General features: G+C 45.1%; 1 protein-coding gene and 1 long non-coding RNA gene across 5 annotated transcripts in view; one reads left to right on the top strand and one right to left on the bottom strand.

The window, feature by feature from the left end:
- The window catches only part of LOC116660111, a 62,421-nt gene extending 53,803 nt beyond the window's left edge, over window positions 1-8,618 (top strand). Inside the window, exons 5-6 of the long non-coding RNA XR_004315496.1 lie at window positions 4,093-5,991; window positions 8,357-8,618. This is a non-coding gene — a long non-coding RNA (uncharacterized LOC116660111). The remainder of the gene's footprint in view (window positions 1-4,092; window positions 5,992-8,356) is intronic.
- ENPP6 (ectonucleotide pyrophosphatase/phosphodiesterase 6) overlaps window positions 1-17,251 on the bottom strand; it is an 83,248-nt gene that overhangs the window by 25,456 nt on the left and 40,541 nt on the right. For all 4 annotated transcript variants that reach the window (XM_032468808.1, XM_032468807.1, XM_032468809.1 and 1 more), the window contains one exon: window positions 11,100-11,279. In XM_032468808.1, the coding sequence (XP_032324699.1) occupies window positions 11,100-11,279 (180 nt within the window). The remainder of the gene's footprint in view (window positions 1-11,099; window positions 11,280-17,251) is intronic.

Raw genomic sequence — 17,251 nt, 5'->3', positions numbered from 1 at the left:
AGACTTACAGGAAAACAATGTAACAGTTGAGGTTTATAGAGAGGTGCACGTTTCTTCGCTGGTGAGGGAACTCAGATGAGGGACATTTAACTCAGATGTTATTTCCTCCTGGAAGCTTTCCTCGAGTCCCCTTGTTGGGCTCAGTCTTTCAGACTGTGTCTGGCCACTGTGTTGGGGGACGGAGGTGTGAAGAAAGGGACGTCCCAAGCAAAGAGAGCAGCGGAAGCAAAAGTTCAAAGCGAGGAACAGTAAGGTGTTTGTGCAGAACAGCCAGCACAATAAAGTTCCCAGGGAAGCGGTGTCTGGAGACCAGATGGCAAGCTTTCTTGTAGCCCAGAGAAAGTGATTCCCAAGGTGGAAGTGAGTAAAAGTGGGACAAGTGGGGAGTGTCTCTGTCAGGAAACACATTACCCCCCCCTCCTGGGTACATCTGTCAGTGGGTCTGCTTCTGGTGCATCCGACACACGGGCATGTGAGTTTGCAGATAAAGGAATGTGGGCTGTGATTCTGTAGACAAAAGAAATTGCACCCTTTGTTTGTTTATTTTTGCGCATTAATATCAAACTATGAGTGCTTTTTGTATAATAATTATGTTTGTTGATATTATCGAGCCTATATTCTCTTACAACTTTTATTGGATGAAAATAAATCCGGACTTAACACTGGTCGAGTAATATAGCTCATCTGAGAAATTTACTCTTGCCTCAGGTTGAAGTAGGATATAAATGAGTTTTTATTGATTAATTACATGTGAAAATTTGTAGTGGAGGCCATGTGTGGCGAAACAGACCTGTTGTTACACTGTTACAGAATTTTTTATTAAAAAAATTTTACTGAATTTTGACTTAGTCAAGAACCATGGCAGCATCCTGCCAAAGGCTATGGGTAGGACAGGAGAACCGAGAGGAATTCCCCCAAAGCACACAGATCCTTCACTGTGAGGCAACAGCTCATCAAAGGCGAGGGGCAGAACATCGAGGACGAGAGAGACCTTCCAAGTTGCAGAAGGTTGGGGATAATGCTGGCAGAGAATAAAGCTCCCCAGTGCCCCAGAAAGTTGGCAGCATAAACTCTCTATGTAAAGAACAGAGAGTTCTCCACTGGACAAATTCCAAGACCTGCTAAAAGGATTATCTTTATTTTCCTCCATGACATTTGAAGCTACTGGCAAAGTGAATCTAACTAAAGCTTCAAAAACAACCCAAACCCACCTTGCCTATGGATGAAATTGATTCAGCCTCCACCCAGACGCCCAGGCATGGGAAGGGGCAGGAACTTACAGGGGAAAATATCGTCTGCTGCACTGCCATTCTCTCTCACACAATGACAGCATATAATAAAAACATCATGAGATATGCTAAGAAGCGGTGAAATGTGCCCCATAATTAAGAGAAAAATAATCAATGGAACCAGATCCACAGATGATACAAATGTTGGCCAGAAAGGGTAAATATGAAAGAAACTTCTTTAAAAGATTATTGACTATTTAAAGAAACATGCAAGAACAGAAATTATGGAAATTTAGGACAGAAATATTTCCATACTATTAAGATTTACTAAGCTTATTAAGAAGTAGGACAAAATAAAAGAACCCGAGAATGAATAAGATGGGGTTTTAAAATAAACAGCTGTAAACAATGAAATCACAAACTACAGTTGTCTTAATAATACATATTACTGTAGTTATGTGAAAATATTTTATTGAAAAAATAAGGTGCATATTTAAAAGTGTTTAATAATATGGATCTAAATTTCCAAATTATTTCAACAAAAATGACAGGAAAAGCATTTTCTTTGTTGTTGGAGGGAAGGGATGGTCACTATATAGTGTTTCATTCTAGACAGTGATTTAAAAGATTGGAATAGGTTTTCTTCTTGTTTTAGTTCTGGTTTCCTTTGCTGTGCAGAAGCTTGTAAGTTTCATTAGGTCCCTACGGAATGGGAGAAAATTTTTGCAAGTGAAACCAACAAAGGCTTGATCTCCAGAATATATAAGCAGCTCATACGACTCAATAAGAAAAAAATAAACAACCCAATCCAAAAATGGGCAGAAGACCTAAACAAGCAATTCTCCAAGGAAGACATACAAATGATCAAAAAGCACATGAAAAAATGCTCAATATCACTAATTATCAGAGAAATGCAAATCAAAACTACAATGAGGTATCACCTCACACCAGTCAGAATGGCCGCCATTCAAAAATCCACAAATGACAAATGCTGGAGAGGCTGTGGAGAAAGGGGAACCCTCCTACACTGCTGGTGGGAATGCAGTTTGGTGCAGCCATTATGGAAAACAGTATGTAGATTCCTCAAAAGACTAGGAATAGACTTACCATATGACCCAGGAATCCCACTCCTGGGCTTGTATCCAGAAGGAAATCTACTTCAGGATGACACGTGCACCCCAATGTTCATAGCAGCACTATTTACAATAGCCAAAACATGGAAACAGCCTAAATGTCCATCAACAGGTGACTGGATAAAGAAGAGGTGGTATATTTATACAATGGAATACTACTCAGCCATAAAAACCGACAATATAATGCCATTTGCAGCAACATGGATGCTCCTGGAGAATGTCATTCTAAGTGAAGTAAGCCAGAAAGAGAGAAAAATACCATATGAGATCGCTCATATGTGGAATCTAAAAAACAAAAACAAAAACAAACAAACAAACAAAACAAAGCGTAAATAAAGGACAGAAATAGACTCACAGACACAGAATACAGACTGGTGGTTACCAGGGGGGTGGAGGGTGGGAAGGGATAGACTGGGATTTCAAAATTGTAGAATAGACTACACTGCATAGCACAGGGAAATATACACAAAATGTTATGATAACTCACAGAGAAAAAAATGTGACAATGAGTGTGTATATGTCCATGAATAACTGAAAAATTGTGCTGAACACTGGAATTTGACACAACATTGTAAAATGATTATAAATCAATAAAAAATGTTAAAAAAAAAAAAGATTGGAATATACAGAAGTTGTATGCTTAACTTCCAAATCACTAAAGGAAAAAAAAAAGAAGCTTAAAAAATTAATCAAATATCAAAGTAAATGAAAAGCTTTTTTTAAAAAGGAGACATCCAGGAAGCACTAATACTGAAAGCATAATAAAGGAGAAAATCAAATATATTCGTTTAAAAATAAATGTGAATGGGTTATATTCTACTCTTAAAGAATGTCAACATGAAGTAACTATAAACTATTTTTTAAACTTACAGTTAAGTAAAACAACACAGAAAGGTTAGATATAAAAAAATAGACCAAATAACATCAACCCCCACAAAGTAAACTCAAAAATCAGCTCTGTCAGTGGTATTAAAGTTGATTATGGTCTCAAAAGCCTGAAACAGTTACAAATTCACATCAATAGTTCAGAATGTGAATGAGTGTTTATGTATCACAAATACACATAACACAGACACACAAAGACTTGGACGTGTGAAGTACACAATATATAAAGAAAGAAAAGATGTAAGAGACATCTATACAAAGAAACAGAGGCTTTGAATGTTCGTATCAGTAAGCTGTATTCAACAGATATTTAAAATTTTATCTTATTATGATAGAATGTTACTACTATAGAATCTTATTATTATAGAATTCTTACAAGAATGGAATTGTTATAAAAACACAACAGTTGAAAAAACTGATCATATTCTCATCCACGAAGAAAAAAAGTTCTGTAATTTTTGTCACCAGATGCATTGTCTTCTATACACCTACACCAGTAGTTTGAACGGTCCCTTTGTTTGGCCCTGGAGGCTTTTAAATACTGGGGCCATGCACCTCAGTAAGGTTCCTGATGGCCCAGGGGTACTCCTTTCTTATGTAAAGTAGGAAAGGATCATGTTTTTAGTCAAGACAATTTTTGCAATATATATGAAAGCTGATGATAGATTCCCTTAAAATTAATCTTGCTCTTGGAAATTCTTACAAATTGAAGACCCCTGAACTAGGGAACGAGGCAGTGGTAGTGCTACCCTAAGGGAATGTAAAGTTCGGAAAGCCTCGGGGCAGAGAGTGGTGTGGGGACTTGGAGGTAAGATATGACTGATGGTTGTCTGATTTGTTCTCAGGGTTGTTGCACGGCTGAAGCTCTAAAAGCTGAGCAGAGGGGGAACCTTTGCTGAACAGCAAATTGGGCATGGTCCCTCACTGGCTCTTCCGATCAGCAGAGAGCCTGATGATAGGGTGAGGGGACTGTGTCTCAGCCCGGCCGAGATTCCCTGAATGCAAGTCCTGCAGACAGAGTTAATTTGGATAAAAGCTATACACTGCCATGTGCCCCCGAGAAGAGAGAGACTGGTACCCACATGCACAGAAACTGGGGCAAGTGCAAACCTTCTGCGCTCTCTGTCCTGAATGGACTCTCCTAGGTGAAATCGCAAAAGGCAAAAACAGTCACCTGGCCTCTAATCTTAAAACCCGGAGTGAATAAATGACTGGCAAAGGGAACAGCCAGCAAGCAACGACAGCCAGGATGCAATGGAAGATGGAATGAGTGCCTGGTCGTTTCAGAGAGAGCGAGGCTCACTATTTCTGGGAGAATGAGTGTGGGGGCTTCGTTTTGTTCCCTTCAGTCCATCTGATGGAAATCGGCAGACTGGAGGGGGTGTGGTGTGTGGACCCCTCGAGGTAGTTCTCCAACCAGAAGTCTGGGGGCCCCTTTCTGATTCTACCAGGGGCTCAATCTGTGAACCTGGGCACATTGCTTGACCTCTCAGGCTGCTGCCTCCAGGCCATTTTCATGGCCTCCAGGGAGTGTGGTTCTGGTGGACTGAGGTCCTGAGGAGAGCAGGGATTCCTGAATCTCTGCACAGGGCTCTGTGGGGAAGCAAAGGCAGTGGCCTGGCTCTTGGAATTTCAAAGATCAACTGTGAACTGTGGAGCAAGATTTTGGCTTCACAAACACTTCCAGGGCGTGCACTGGCTTTACTCCATCCTGTTTTCCTCATTGTCCCCAGGGACTTCCTGCTGCATGGTCCCAAGTAGAAAATACAGAGTTAGAAGGAACTTAAGGAACAACCAAAGAGGACCACCACCAACCCCATGCACCTTTGTGCAAAAAAGAAAACAATTTAAGGCATTTCTTCTTCAAAACACTTAACTTCCATCTACTAGAAAATTATTTTAATATATTTTGTCATAACAACATTTGGCTACCATGGGCTGAAACATTGTCCAAATGAGTATGAACATCTATGATGACTACAGCATGGGCGATGCCCCCGGGGATGTGGTACCCACCACCCTTCATGGCAGCCTTCCATCAATGCCTTTTATTTTACAGCTGAGAAAACAAAGGCCCCAGATGGGAAAAGTGACTGTCCCGAGGCCTCCCTGCCGGCTAGTTATCGGCTTCCTGGCCCTGGTACCTTTCCACTACTTCTCTGCATGATCCTTGCTTCCTGGTAACTCTATGGACCACCAAGTTAAGCCCATGAAAAGCACCTTTCTCCAGACTTCTCTGAGCCCACGTCTCACTTTCCAAGCCCAGCTCTGCTTGCCAACTTTGACACATCTTGTAACAATAACCCAGTGAGCTGCATTTCATGTGCTATGAGGCAGGTGTACGACTGCTGAATACGTGTCTCAAGAGAGCTTATTAAAACAGCTAAGCCAATTAACTCTCTTAGAACTGTGTAACCTTTTCCAGGAAAACACATCTGAGGCACAGGAGCTTGTGGGAGCAAGTCCTTGGGGGAAGCGTGGCCTTTGATCTCGGAGACCTTTTCCCGGGTCGGCCTGGCCCGCGGGGCTCGCAGGTCTGTGGCGGCGGCCCTCTTCTGCTCTGGGGGGTGGGGGCGCTGGCCCGAGCACAGGACGCTGCGAAGACTGGCCTCGTGTGCAGGGGCAGAGAGCCAGCCGGGAGACAGAGGACATGAGGAGCGCTCATCCCATCCATTAGAGCGGATTCTGAAAACCCAACTGAAGGTGACTCACTGGGCATACAAGGTGACTAACAGGAAACCGAGGTGAGCTGGGTGCGTGCCTAACCCGGGCTTGGGGTCAGCCTTAGGAAGGAGGTGGTGAAACAAGGCACCATGAGGCCAAAGGTGGGTTGTAATCTACATCTGCTAGTCAGCTTTAGAGGGGAAAATCTCAGTCCCAGCGTCAGGGACCCCGCTGCCCCCCAGGGGCCCAGGTGAGGAGTGAGTGACTGCCGTCAGAATTATGCCCCCGGCGCCTCGCACATCAGCTGTGAGCAGCATCTTTGGGTCTGAGGCACATACTTCAAGGTCACCTAAATCTTGCAAATGATCCCATGATTGGGACGCCATGCTCCCCAGAGGAAGGCATCTGATTTCTGCACATGTGCTGTTCCCCACAAAGCTTCCTCTCAGAGCAGGTGGTTCCCTGGTATTTGGTTCACAGAAGAGTGGGCCGACTCAGGGTGCAGGATGCCGGCAAGCCCTGACCTCTCAAGGTGGTTCTAAGCCACTTCCAGGAATGGCTGGGACCAGGAGTGAGTGCTGTGGGTGTGGCCCTGCAAAGCCAATTCTTTGCACTCCTTGGGCAAACAGCCTGGGCGGCCCGTCCCGGGACCACACCAGCCAGCGTTGAGCGCACCTCTGCACACGGTCTGTGTGCAGCTGACCCTGCCCGTGGTTTCTGCCCCCAGCCCAAGACATCAAAAAGCCAGGCTCTGTCCTCCTTCCCTTCTCTGATGACCCAGTGGCCAGGTCCCTCTGTCCACCCCTTTCCTGGGAAACTCCCTTCCCAGTGCTTCCTGGTCCTGATGGCCTGTCTCAGAATTCTCTTGGTGATTTAAAACATGGCTTATGTTTTGCTCTGTGATCTTTGCTGCAAGTGTCTATTTGATTTCTTGATGTGGCCTTGCAGCATTATTCTGGGCTAATTGTGACCTGGCCAGAGATACCCCTACCCCATCCCATATGACTCTTTATAGGAGGCACAGGCTGAAGCTCCCTTTTTAGAATCTGGGGGTAGATTCAAGGCCACGTCTGGGACCCTCTCCTCTCCCTACATCGGCTCTCTCCCAGGCTGACCATCTTGCCCACGGCTTCGCCGACCCCAGACCCTTGCACGGACCACATCTCTGTATCTCCAGCTCTATTCTCTGAGCAACAGGCATGCGACTCGACGCGTCTCAGAGTCAACTCAGATGTTCCCCTGCCTCCCTACGACTCACCTTTCAATTCCCCTGGTCAGCGAGCACTCCCCAGGCCTCCATCTGGTTCTGTAAGCCAGAAGCCAGTGTCATGCCTGTCACTGCTCCATCCCTTCATCCCAAATCCAATCCATCACCAGGTCCCGGCAACTTTAATGCTTCACCATGTCCCTGACCCAGCCATTTCTCACCACTTCTGTTACCCTTGTCTGCTATTCTCACCTCTTCCCTAGATCCAGGCAGTGACTTCTCGGCTGGTGGGTCACCCCTCACCCACCCGCTCAGCCTGCCCACATTCCCTTCTCCACGCGGCAGCTGGGGTGATCTTGTCACATATGGTACTGTCGCCTTCCTCCTCAGAAACTTCCAGTGACGCCTTAATCCTCTTAGGATGAGAGTAAATTCCTCAGCTTGGCCCATGGAGCGTGGTCTGGCCTCAGCTTCTCCCCACTGCGGGCGGCCCCATCCACACCGCATCCATCCTCCTCTTAGCTTCTTGAACCTTCCGTGCTCCTCCCATCCCTTAACACACGTCGCGCCCTCAGTCTGGATGCCCCTTCCCGCCGGTCCCCACCTCACCCTTCCTTTCAGGTGTTAACTCATGTCAGCCTCTGGGGTGAAACCAGACCCCTTGTTAGATGAGGTCACGCTGCAATATTCTTTTCATGATTATACTTTAAACAAGTGTACTTTTCATTTATTTGGGCAAGTATTAGATTATCATCTGTCTCCTTGACTGGATGGTAAGTTCTCCCGGGCAGGGGGGTGGGGGTGGGGGGGAGCCTGTATCTGGTTTTGCTCACAGTTGTCTCCTGAGAGCTTATTCCAGGGCCTTGAGTCACACCCTTTTAATATGTTTTATGGACAAACAGATTGGCCATGATTTGTGAAGAAGGGAAGTTTGTCCCTGGATTTCTCGTTCAGGCTTTCTAATTACCTTAATGGATGCTGCGGAGAAACTGTGGGCTCTTTTGGCCAAGATACCATCCTGCGAGAGGAGACTGGACGTGGCTGGACAGCTGTGAAAACTTTCCAGCGCGGGGGGACTGCTCTGCTGGCAGCGGTCCAGCCAGGCCGCACCTCCTGGGCTTCTCTGCAGCAGGAAGGGAGGGCGCTTCGAGGTTCTGCAGAGTGCTTTTGAAGATCTCTTCTCTGAGATAACCTCTAACTTGAAATGCAGATTTGTGATCTTTTTCTTGCTGACCCAGGGAGACAACAGCAGAGATGCGGGTCTTACCAAAGTTACTGACAAACAAAGGAAATGAATCAGGTGAATTCAACCCAGAGAGTCAGAGAATTATGACCTGAGCCTCCTCCTGACAGACAACATTGACTAGAGGAGCTGGGTTTCACTTGATACTTTGGTGAGTTTTTAACACATGTTTCCATCACATGGGAAAAATCGAATCAATTAAATATTATATATGTGTTGCCTGCCGAGTCAGAGACCATTTGGCAATCCTTGTCATTGTAGTCTTTTATATTACATGAGCCAAAATTGTGAGTGTAGTATGTATGCATTTGTCTTCCTGGAAAAAAAAAAATCCATAGTTGTTTGTTTTGAGGTGGGTAATTAGGTAGGTAGGCAGGTATGTATATATGTATGTATGTATTTATTTATATAGCGGCACTGGGGCTTGAACCCAGGACCTTGTGCATGCTAAGCGCATGCTCCACCACTGGGCTGTACCTCCCCCTGAAAGTCCAGAGGTTTGATCAGTTTCCTAGAGAGGTCTTGATTTATAAGCGTAGGAACAAGCAAACTACATACTGACTAACGCGTCTTCTGGTCCTAAAATTATATACATCTTAAAGTTTAAAGCCAAATTGGTGATATTATTGGAAAATTTAGTGAAAATCTGGACTCCCGTATTTGACTATTAAGTATTTGTTTGGAAAAAAAAAATTCCAGTTCTCATCCAGATGTCTGGAGTCACGAACATAAGAGCCCAGGAACAGGGCTGTAATACTAACTCATACATTTTCCCGACTGATGCTGGGCTCCTGATTTTTCCTGAGCCTAAGTGTACTCATCTAAGTTCAGCCCAATGCAGGGTTGCCAAGCGTCCATCATGGCAGGAAAGGGCAAGATGCTGTAAACAACCCACAATTCCTGATCAGTAGCCAGAACCTGCCTCCTCACTCACCCAAATGAAATCACCTTGATTTTAACCACCAAAACTTGATTGGCCCTGAGGCACCCAACCCACCTATGGGAAGCAGGGGAGAAGCAGCCAGGTGGAAATGTGTCTTTCCCCACATAAAAGGTGTCTGGTTTGTTTCAACACCTGCACAGGACAGGGAGAGGCCAGCAGAGAGCCCAGGCCCACACCCAACGGCAGCCCAGGGCCACGTGAATGGCTGCCTCCAGCTCCCCCCGACTACGTGGCTGTGTGGAGTTAGCACTGCAAACCTATGATTGAGGATGTAGAACTTAGAGTCTCCAGACAGTTGCCCCAAAGAGTTTTAACCACAGACTCTCAAAAGGCTGCTGATTTTGTTCCTTTTTTGTATTTTGTGATAGCCATAAGAATAAACTTAAAAACTGTTGCCATTGTATGAAGTAGCACTGATCGCCCAAAGAGCTGAAACTCTGTTTGCATGGAATATCTTACTATCCGCCTATGTTCCCCATTTCACCTCCTCCCTCAAGGCATCCTTCTCTGCTCTGGGTTGCTCTCAAGATAAAGTGAACACGGGATCCTCTTCCTTTCCCCCCTCAGTAGAACTCCTTTGACCTCAAACCAGAAGAATGGAAGAGGGCAATGAAATTAGTGAATGACACACACTCAGCTCTCATCCTGTGCAGAACACTCCTAGGTCGTGGTGATGCTGGTCCTGGATGACTTCTTTGGACCTTCCCCACAATATTTGATTTAGTGCCTGGGATCACTTCCTGAGGCACACTTCCCCCTGCATGGCCCCGTCGCACCGTTGGGTGGGGTAATAAAGGCTCTGTTTACAGGATTAAATTTCTCAAGACTTGAGGTGGGGTATTTTTACTCTTCACCAGTGATCAATTTTTCAGTCTGCTGCTTTATCTACCTGACAGGGAGACTTGAACTACTGCCATTTCTAAATTGCACTTCTAAATATTGACAGAATGGCGAGACTCAAAGTGTCATAACACAGCTCACTGGAGCAATGAAGACTTTCCAGGCCCCATCAAGAGGACTGTACAATGTCCTGCGGGGAGTGGAGAGGGAAGAGGAGGATTTGAGAAGAAAAATAAAATCAAGTCATGTTTAGAAGAAATGCCACCACACTTAATCTTGCAGAGACAAATGAACACTCCCTGGGCTATTAGCTGTGGCTGGAGGGGGACCAAGGTGGAGGGAGAAAGGAGAGAAGGGACATTAATCCCTCAGCTGTCGGCCAGTAAGAATGGAGGGGCCAGGGCTCGCCTGGCTCAGACTGGGCGGCAGGGCCTGCAGAGACAGCTAGTTCTCAGGGAGCCTTCACTTGTGGACCCAGTTTAGAAGGACTGGACAGTGTCTAAGAAACAAGAGATGCTTCATCCGATTTCTATCAAGACTTCGACATGGCCAGGTGGTTAGCTAATCTTCATTTAGGTGACTAAGGAAATTCAAGAGGCCTATCTTTTTAGATTCTGCCCTCCGGACACGTAACACCGTAAACTGATCTTGGTCACATCACATTAGTTGCTGAACCGTGAATCAGAGAAAGCGACTGGCCCTTTCCTGCCCTTCAGGAGGTGTTCTGGAGGTGACAAGCTAGTTTACAGGCAAATTAGTGTTGAGACTTTTTAGCTACTCAGTGATATAAAAATTCAAATCGTTTGTTATTGAATATAAGACATTTCTCAAACACCATTCCCGTTTTCCAAACCCTGGCTTGGTCTTCAAACACATCTACATGCTTCAAACTCAGTGAATCCGTGGTGCTTGGAGATCTGGAAGGTTGGTGGGACCTAGATGTCAACACACTCACCTGGCCAGTAGTACATGTAGACTTTCCTTTTGGCCTTGGTCAGAGTGATCCACAGAGGTTCCGATCCATTCCACCAGAGCGGCATCAGGCTGTCCCTGTTGACACCTATGTCAAATGACTTCTTGGTGGCGGGGTCCCACATGTAGTTCCCGATCATCTGATGGACCTCACAATGGCGACCTGTGTTAATGAAAACACGAGGCTGTTGGTTTACTGTTCTTGTATTTTTATATTTTATCTTTCTCTTCTGAAGTGAAAAGCCATTCAGGCTCATTTAGGAAGCAGAGAACACCACAAGGCTTTGCTTTTGATTTTTTTTGTAATCATAGATATTTCTTCTGTCTTAGACTGCACATAAAGGCAAACGATTCAGTAAGAAGTCCAATATCGACCGAGGATGGGGACATTTTGGGTGAAGTTAATTTGCCGAGTCTGAAGCTATTTTAAGTTAATCTAAGGACCTTGTGTGTAAAATTTGACCCATTGCTCATGGCTTGACGCCTAATAAGACTCAGTACGGACACTGTAGATTCCCATGGGACTTGGGTATATTCTCAACCCATAGCTCTCTCTGCACTTTTTCCAAACCCTCCTCCCACCAGATCACCAATCTAGATGCTATGGGGTTTGTTCCCTTTCTTCCTGGATAAGAGGAGTTACCGCTTCAGCTCTGAACAATGACAGAACCTATGACGTTTGGAACAGGACGGTGAAAAACAGATTCTACTCGGAAAAACAAAGCAAGAAACAAGCCTCCAAATGGAGTGTTACACAGAGACGGGGGCTGCTTCTGTTGGGTACAGCTTTGTCCCAAAAGAGAAGCCAGAAGTGAAAGACGCTGCACTTGGACTCTTTTGAAACGTTAGGCTTAAATTATTTATTTTGGAGCAATCTGTTACATCTTTAAAGTAAAAATAACAAACATTGGCAAGTGCATCAAAAATTGCTGCAATTTTTGTGAACGTCATTTGGCACCGGGATGAAACACGCTTCACCGAGCTCACTGACTGTGCTTAATCAGAGTGGTTTTTTTTTTTGTTTGCTTATCTGTTTGCTGTTGTTCTTTCTTCTTGCCAGCACGCCCTCCTCTCAACACATACACTTTATTTCTAAGCAAACAAAAAGGAGAAACCATAAAATATAATTTTGAAAATTTGTAGACCCCGAATATCCTAAAGAAGAGAGAGACAGAGACAAAGACAGAGACTGAGAGAGATTCTCCCAGAGAATTTCTGCTAATCTAAATTCTTTACCTCTTACACAGGTTTTTTGGGAAACATCCTAAGGCCTGACTGCAGAGAGATAGGATCTCTGTGTGCAGTTAGCGCACGGCTCTACCATAATCTAAACTCTCAGATGGTGAAGCCTTGTTTCCTGTGGGTATCTAAGTCCCTTAGCTTTTCCCATAATGGGTCTTCTCTCCTCTCCACTGTATAGGACGTAGCATCAGTTTCAGTTCCTTCTTTATATATCAACTGGTTGGTGGTATCCACAGACTCGAGCAAGCTTCACAGACTTTAATTGTGGTGTTATTTGGGGAAGTGTCTTTGAGACAGGCCTCCAGGGGTGCCTTTGGTTCCTGCTCCCACCTAGCGTCCCAGCTGGTCTAGGCTGGCCCAGAGCGGCTCATCACTCTGAGGGGAACTCGGACCTCTGGGGCAAGTGGTCCATTCCCACGCTCCTGAGACCCAGCCTTCTCCAAAGGCTGGACGTGATGCACCAGCACGGAGGGTCCTGCCCTCTTCCTGTGAGCGCACGAGGCCCGAAGGAGATCCTGGAACCAGTGGTTTTCCTTATATGATTACAGGGTTTCCAAGTGCAGAGTTGAGCCCTTTCAACAAGAAGGGCCTCTCAGACCCCTGTTTAGAAAGTGGGTTTTTCCTTTAGCGGGTTGAGTTGAAGTGGGAGGGTGTGTTCTTCACAGGCTTAATCACATGCTGTGCCAGTCCCCAGGGGCGTCCCTTTGTTCTGGGAAGCACCGCCTCTCCTGGAAGCCAGCAGGGGACGCACGCTCTCTGTCTCCCCATCTGCTCCAGGTCCTTTCCCCCAGCCGAGTCGATTTTCCTTCCCGTGAATATGTTGAGGCTGGCAGTCTGTGTTTGTAACAGCCTGTCTGCTCTTACTCAGGCCGCTTCCCCTCCCCACGCTGTCCCTCTCTCGCTCTTCCGTTTTTATTGCTGGGGTAAAAGTGGTGGCTGAACAAGCAGGACCACAGAACACAATGTACCGGCCTCTGCACCCCACAGGCTCTCGTCTCCACACTCCTGCCTGACCTGTATCTATTTTTATACATCTGCAACTCTTTGTGATTTTTCTCGGCTTTGGGCTTTCTAAACAGAGCTTTGCTGTAGTTTGATTATTTGTTCCCTTTGCTCAAGGCGTCAGGAGAGATGTTCCCGACGCTGTCACAAACCGCAGCCCTCGGGTGGGTGTTCGGGCGCGGTGGAAAGAAGGCCTCCTTCTGCTCCTCCTCCCCCAGACGCAGCTCTGTGGGGCTTTAACATTCACGCCGGGAGGCTCAGGGCTCACTGTGAAAACTGGGGGGGGGGGGGGGGGGGGGCAGCGCCTGGAACAAAAAGTTCCCAAAAGCTGGATGTTTGTCTCCCTTTCCCTCTTAGCCCTAAGACTCAAGACTTTATCAACTTAGTAACACAAAATGTGGCAATCAGCCTGATCCTTGAAGGAGCTACGGACTCTTGAAGCCCATCTGCAGACCCCACCTCCGTCAAGAGCCGCTGCATTTGACTGCAACGTGCTGGTGGCTCTCGGGCCAGCGGCCAGGGCGGGGCCTGCTGCTTGTCTTTCTCTGTGGGAGCTCGCAGAATACTGTCCACACCTACAACTGCCTTCTGAAAGGAGCAGGATGTGACACCTTCGGTTTTTATTCCCCAGAGTCTTAGTCGAGTGTGTTCTGATGTAACGACCATCACCAGAATTTCTTAGCAAGTACTCATAATCCTCTGCACCACATTATATATTTCCAAACATCTCAGAAGCGGCTGGCCTTCACACCAAATGAAATGATGGAGGATCTGTCTATTTTATGTGTCACTGGACATCTAGAGGGTTGCTGTTACTTAGTCTTAAATCAGTCTTAATCTGTTCTTACCATTTTCAAACAGTAAATGTTATTTCCTTTTATGGTTTCTTACTTCACTTAATTCTTTTTTTTTTCATTCACTCAACGTGTTTATCAAATAATGTTTACATACCAGGTGTATAAAGATCAAAAGATGTGGCCCCTGTCTTTGATGTGCTCATAGCCTGGTAGGGGGAACAGTGTGGCATATGGGTTAGGCGGACAGGTCTTGGAGTCAGAGTGCATAGGTTCAGATCCTAGCTCTACTGTTTACTATCTGCAGGACCTTGGACAGGTAGCTTAGACTCCCTGAAGCCTCAATCTCCTCATCTGAGTAATGGGCATAATAATAGTTACTGTGAGATACAGAGATATGCTGTTCACCCTCTGCTTGGCATCGTGGGGCCATAAAAATTACGCTAGCTGAAACTGTGCAAAGCTATCTTAATAATCAGTAGGGAAGATTACAACTGTTCCTTCTATGCCCTTTAAAAATTGTTGTCAAAATATTTAAAAACTCTCTTACTGTAAGTTAGAACTGTATGGAGAGATGAAGAAAATAGCAAAATTAGTATTTATTAGTAGATTGTAATTTAAATCATTACAGATATTGAGAGTTAGAGTTTTATTTATTTATTTTTTAAAAACAGTGCTCGCCGTCTTTGTCCTGAGATACAAAACGACCCAAGGGAGCATCTTTTCTGTGCCGAGGCAAATGGTCAGACCCTTTCTAAGTGTGGCTCATCTTCAAACATTTCCCTCTTTATGTTTTCAATGCTGTGAAATCTGTCTGAGACTTCTTTTAATGTGAAGGTTTTTGCTGGTGTCACTTCCTCCAGGACATCTTTATCCTTTTCATCACAACCATCTTCCTCATTTACATCAATAAGTTCACCTCACCAGGTTCCTCTGGCTGCAAAGTCAGTCTCCAGTGGTGCCGGTGTCAACATTCCCATGGACAGCTATTTCCTCTCTGATTCCAGTTCCTTTAGATTCAAATCCTGCAAAGTTATTGGCGCCGTGCAGTACAAATTTCTGCCAGACCACATGTGTATTACTTGCTGTCACTTTCTGCCATGATGCTTGAATGTTTTCATTTGCACATTTTATGTCATATTTCTTCCAAAACTCAGCTAAAGAAATTGCATGATATCCCTCTGTAGCCTCAAAAGCCTGTCCAAAAGTCCACCTAAGAAAATAGGCGTTAAAAATTGAAATAACTCCTTGTCGATTTGCCGCATTGTTGAAATTGTTTTTGACATAAAAAGAAACTTTTCAGATCTTCATTCAAGTGTCCAAGAGAATCAAGGTGACTTGGAGCATTCTTCAACAGCAGTAGTCCATTACAAATTAAGTTATATGGCTTTACCACTGGGAGACAAAGAGGCAACACCATTATATGCTTTGCTGTCGGTGCGTAAACTAAACAGCAGGTGGGCAGCAACCAATCACCAACAGACCTCAAAAGAAGTGATGTGATTGGTCACTGATTATGATGCACATGTGTTATCTGCATAGTGATTTGTGGACTCAGGAGCTAGCAGTGAAGTTTATACCTTATGCTGCGATAGCTACAACCAAGGCTGCCAGATTTATCGTAGTCAATACAGTGTGGTAACTGAAATTAGAATCATGTTGTTGGGGAACTGGTGTTATTTAACTGAACTGTGGTAACTGGAGTTTGTGCTTATTCAAATGGTGAAAAGGGAGGGGCGTCTTTGTGTACGCATGTTAAGTATGGGGATACATAGCACATGGTAAGCACTGTTGACATTAACTTGCATTCATATTATTAGACAGCCACATAAATAAATGTAATAGAGACATCAGCCAAAGCCTCCTTTCTCTTGAGCTTTCCACATGATTTTTCCCAATGCTATTTCCACCAAGATTCTTGCAAATCCCCATGACACTCATGTAATTGCAGGCATCTCTACTTCTAGACTCCTGCTCCCATAACATATGGCACCCCAGAAATGAGGCTCAGTGCTTTGCACAAAGAAACCCCCTCCCATGAAATATTCATGACTAGGGGAACTTCACCAGGGTTTCAGTGGGGTGCGAACGGGAAAACAGAGCGGTGCAGATCTTCAAACTGAGTATTAGACATCCAAGTTCTTAAAAGTCCTTTCAGTTACCCCCACCAGGGCTTCCTCCTTGGCCCCACACTCAAAAGGTCCTAGCCTCGTACATTCACTGACTCATCTCTGCTCCATTCCCTGCTCCACAACACCTACCTCCAAAATTTCTCTCCAAACTTCAATGTTTTCTCAAAAGTAATTCAGCCCTCCAGAGCACCTGCTCAGCTGCTAAATTTACCTAGCTTGTTAGTTTACAGAATGCTAAAAAGAAGGGGGGAGGAAGAAAAAAAGGAAAAAATAAAAAGAAAGTGTTTCTTTGAACAGGAACCACCCACTTTAGAAGGCCATTCTAGTTAGAGTTGCCAGGTTTATTTTAGCAAAAAAAAAAAAAAAAAAAAAAAGTCGTAAGAGTCCCAGTTAAATTTCAGTTTCAGATAAACAAGGAAATTTTTTTTTTACTTTAAGTCTGTCCCAAATATTCCATGGAACATACTTCTGCTAAAAATTATTTGTTGGTTGTCTAAAATTCAAATTTAACTGGATGGCTTTCATTTTATCTGGCAACTCTGTGGCTATGGGAAGCATCCTTTATTTGTTCCTATTTCACAGTAACAGTAACAGATAAGAAGTGGGACAAGGCAGTGTACACGGTGGGAATGTAGAAGGAGGCGCAGTCAAGGCTGCTTGGAAGAGTCAAGGAAACTTCTAGAGGAGCTGGGAGCTGGAAGCTCAGTGGGACTTTTCCAGGCACAAAGAGCCCTGCACACAGAGGTGGCAGCCGGTGCAAAGTGATGACAGGACGAGGGGTGGATAGTTCTTACTCAGGGAAAACGTAGCGTTTCACTTTCCATCACTCAGGGCTCCCTTTCCTTGAAAGGAGAGATGCTCTTAATGGTGTGCTGGGCGAGTACAGTTCAGGAGAGCCGTAGCCTCACTCAGTCAAGGTCCTGGCAGAATACACAGATGGTCTAGACTGTCCTCGTGGGGGCTGC

Source organism: Camelus ferus, chromosome 26 (genome assembly GCF_009834535.1).
Source record: "Camelus ferus isolate YT-003-E chromosome 26, BCGSAC_Cfer_1.0, whole genome shotgun sequence".
Classification (NCBI taxonomy): domain Eukaryota; kingdom Metazoa; phylum Chordata; class Mammalia; order Artiodactyla; family Camelidae; genus Camelus; species Camelus ferus.
This window is presented reverse-complemented; position numbering and strand designations above follow the sequence as displayed.